This window comes from Adiantum capillus-veneris, chromosome 18 (genome assembly GCF_014529385.1).
Source record: "Adiantum capillus-veneris isolate H3 chromosome 18, ASM1452938v2, whole genome shotgun sequence".
Lineage (NCBI taxonomy): Eukaryota > Viridiplantae > Streptophyta > Polypodiopsida > Polypodiales > Pteridaceae > Adiantum > Adiantum capillus-veneris.
This window is the reverse complement of record NC_140948.1, coordinates 29,108,781-29,112,836: the sequence shown is the minus strand read 5'-3', so window position 1 is coordinate 29,112,836 and position 4,056 is coordinate 29,108,781. Positions and strand designations below refer to the sequence as shown.

The window sequence follows — 4,056 nt, the reverse complement described above, 5'->3', positions numbered from 1 at the left end:
GGTTGTGTCTGCAGCATTGGCCTCTGTGTAGCAGAGTTCTTTCTGTGATGAATATGAGGCGCAGGGCTCCAGATCATAGAGAGAGTCAGGAGGAGGGGAGGTGGAAGATGGAGAAGGGGCACTCATGGAGGGCTGATCTTCAGCTTTAATGTGTGAAAAGAGGGGCCTCTTGAGGAGAGAGAATACCGGGGTTGGCCTGCTTGAAGGCTTGAGATGGGCAGCGGCCAGGGAGAGCGAGGCTAAAGGGGGGCAGGGGGGTGAACAGCTGCCGCGGCCTTTCACCATGTCACAGACGTATTCTAGAGAGAGAAGCTCACTCGCGCGCACTCACTCACTCATTCTCTCTCTTTCTCTCTCTCTCTCTCACACACACACACAAGGGGCGATGGAGAGCTAGTAGGGTACCTGTTTTGGCCGAGTGAGAACTGTGGAATGCCTGCTAGAGAGAGGAGTTGGCACCCAGCCAAATGCATAGGCAGTGACGGAGAGAGAAAGGGGAACAAGAAGAACTGAAGAAGAGAGAGGGGGGAAGGCGAACAAGAGAGTAACGGTGCAGAGAGAGAGAGAGAGAGAAAGAGCTGCGTGAAAAACCAGCGGCAGAGCGGCTAGGTACGAGAGGTGAGAGCACATAGAGCGAGAGAGTGTGTATGAGAGAGAGTTACTGTTGGCCAATCGATAGCGGGTAGAGAGAGAAAGCAGGGAAGGGTGGTAAGCTGGTGGCCACAAAGACAAGCGAGGGAGCACCAGACACCGAGGCCCTGCTGACGTGGACTACTCTTTGGCCACAATTGGATTCTGCCCCCTCCAATCCCTGGCCCTTTTCAGATCCCGCCCGACTCACACGGTGGGCCCCGATCCCTCCAACCAATGTCTCACGCGTGGACCCTCCCCTCCGCCTTCCACGTTTTCTCTACAGTTGATTCCAAATTAGCACATCAGGACAGTCATTGGGCCCCACCGTTTCTCTGCTCCGTTCACATTTTGCTTCACCATGCTCCAAGAGCGCATTCTCACCAATCTTTACTATAATTAGTAATCAATCTTCACACTCAGTACTTTACTGATGTTTGCCTTTCATCATGAGAAATGACCCCCTTCTTTCAGCATGGAATTGTCTACTTCTTGATTGGATGTCAAATGTACACCATCAGAGTATATTCACGCATAATCGATGTGAATTCCAAATAACCACAGTGTGAACTTACTATGAATTGCGAGAGGTGCTCATCCGTTCTTGTTCAAACTGTCAATGAAGAATGAAAATCGTTGACCTTTTTCATCCGGTTTTTACCATGTATTTTCTTTTTCCCCACGTATGCCAAAAAGCTGCAATATTTTATTTTCAGACCCCACTTATGTGCTTGAATGGTCGGGGTTAAATTTCCCTCACCTCCTTGAAAAATGCATGACACACAGTGTCTAATGATCGTGGGTCGTTTCATGATTCTAAGTGTTACTTCTTGGGATATTGCATAAATTGACTCTCCAATCCAACTGTGTAACTCAAATGTGGTCATGAGATTGTCAAGTAGATGAAGCTACCTACAAACTTCTGAGACATGATAATTGTCTCAAGCACTTCATGTCCATCAGATCTTATTTTTAAATTCTGACCTAAGGGAAGAGCAACAAGTTTACAATCAGCCATACCATGCTTTGACAACAAATTTATTGTACACTCCCTCTGTGACAACCACATTTCATGTTTCATGATGTGGTCATGCAAAGCGTAGTTGGACCGATGTCACTCCCAGAGGGGGCACTGTTGAGGAATCACGGGATTCACATCATTCCAGTCATTCCAAGCGAAGGAGGGCTGAATGGGTTGAGAGGAGGAGTAGGTCTCATGGGTCTCAAAAAGGTCACAAACATACTGATGAAAGTGGTAGAATAATTCATTGACCAGCTTGCTAAGTCATCAATAAGTCATCGACCATCACATAAGCTCGCTAAAAAGACAATAGAAGACATAGTTTTAAAGACAAAGACTGAGAATTGTGATGCCAACACTGGCCATTCTAGTAGGAAGAAATCCAAAGACAAAAAGGAATTACACAAAACCAAAACCAGTTGAAGCAATGAACATTCCAGCAAGGGGAAGACTTCTTTTTTGGTATGCAAAGGTGGCAAAAGGGATGATCATGATGTACACATTCAAGCCTTTGAGTAATACCAAAGCTGAAGGACATTGACGGAGATGAATGGGGGGAATACTTCCCACAAACATTGAAGGAAGCAACTCGGAAATGGTACTACCATTACCCAACTTGCCGACTAAAATCATACAACAAGCTCATTAAGGCATTTAAGATGGAATATGCAAATAACACAACATTCTGTGCGAGATTGATAAGATCAAGCAAGGGAAGTTGTTAGTCAAGAGCTATGTTGAAAACATCAAGGAGCTGACAAGACATCTACAAGAACCTCCCTCGGAGAAACAAATGCGATCTTGGTTCTTGAATGGATTATGGAGTAAGAAATGGTGAGAGCAAAAAGTACCAATGCCAACTAAGAAATTAAATGATCTAGTACAAAGGGCACTAGAACTGGAGCAACATGCTAAGAAGGAAAGGGGCCATAAGAGAAGACAGTCCAGTGATAGTGAGTCTTCTACTAACAAAATCTATGGGTCCAATTCCAGCTCTAGTTCATCTGACAATGAATTAGATGATAAGGGTAAAGGATAGTAAAGAAAGCAGCAATGGTGTTCCAAATGTCAATTAAAGGATCACATGTCCAATAAATGCTCCCAATGAACATATTGTAAGGATTTTGGACATGTTTGAAACAATTGAGGAATCAAAATTCACCGTTTTACGAAAGGAAAGGATATGTTGATGATTGCATGCACCAATCCTGAAGCATCTAAGCTAGATGGAGCCAATGGGTCTAAACATAATGAACCAACACAAGTATTGGGGCTGGTCAAGACAATACCAGAATGGCACTGGCAGGGACAGAGGCAGGTGAGCTTTTTCAAAGCGGAATTTGAACTATTACCATTGTGGCAAGTACGGCCACTTTGCAAACCAATTTCTAGATTCACCTAAGCCAAAGGTGACTGACCAGAAAATACCAGAAGTAGGCAATCACTAGAAGTAAGGGGGTGGTCATTGAAGAGCTTCCAGATGAAGGACTACTAAAGCCAAAAAGTGGAAACAACAGAGAAAGGTATTGAAGGCTAAGGGAAAAGAGAAGGTTGTAGATGAATGGCAGGAATAGAGGGAGCTTGCAGAGAAAACCATTTATAAATTTTCAAGTAAGCTTCCAGAGAAACCAAAATGTTTTGAAGCTCAAACTATTCAAAAGCTATCACCTCAATCTTTGGAACCTATGAAGGAGAAGGTAGTACATAGCCTCAAGGAGACTATGATTGTTGTAGTGGAGAGTCTGGTAAATGAGACAAGGCAAGTGAGAGAAAACTTGAATGAGGCTAGAGTCAATGGTCTCATGAAACATTGAATGGACTCATCATAGAGCCTGTCAGCCATTAGATGAGCGAACACAAGATGGAGTTGTGAAGATACTCAAGGGGAGAAACCTTCTGGTTTGGATAGCAATAGCTCTAACAACGAATAGGATGAAATTTTTGTGAAGGTCTATGAACGCATTCATAAGTTGATAGTAAAACGAGATGACATTAGACACACACTACCAGAGGCCGCAAAAATCATCAAGCAAAATAAGAAAGTTGAGGCTCAAGATAGGACTATGGACTTGGCAGCTTTTTAAGACCATGAGGTCCTCGTAATCTAGATAGATTACAACCTTTGCAAACAATGGGAACAATTGTCTAGGGTAGTTTTGGATGGTGGAGCAGGAATCAATATTCTCAATGAGCATCTAAGGAAAAAACTGGGAATAACAAAGATGAAGCCAACTCCCTTCAGGTAAGGATGGTCAACCATGGGTAGTCCAAGCTATTGGGCTTATTGAAAGCATGCAAATAAGAGTCAGAAAAAGAAAAGTTCAAAACCAGATCTTTGGTACTAGATGTACAAGAAGCCCATGGCATGTTTCTAGGAAGACCTTGGATTAGGACTGTTGGAGCGG

At 43.7% G+C, this 4,056-nt stretch overlaps 1 protein-coding gene across 1 annotated transcript in view; it reads right to left on the bottom strand.

Annotated features, from left to right (window-relative positions):
* Window positions 1-473, bottom strand: part of LOC147435409 (uncharacterized) — a 1,062-nt gene extending 589 nt beyond the window's left edge. The window contains exon 1 of the mRNA XM_086487954.1: window positions 1-473. This exon is cut by the window's left edge and continues 589 nt beyond it. Coding sequence (XP_086344080.1) covers window positions 1-285 — 285 coding nt within the window. The 5' untranslated portion in view covers window positions 286-473.
* Window positions 474-4,056: the final 3,583 nt, after the last annotated feature.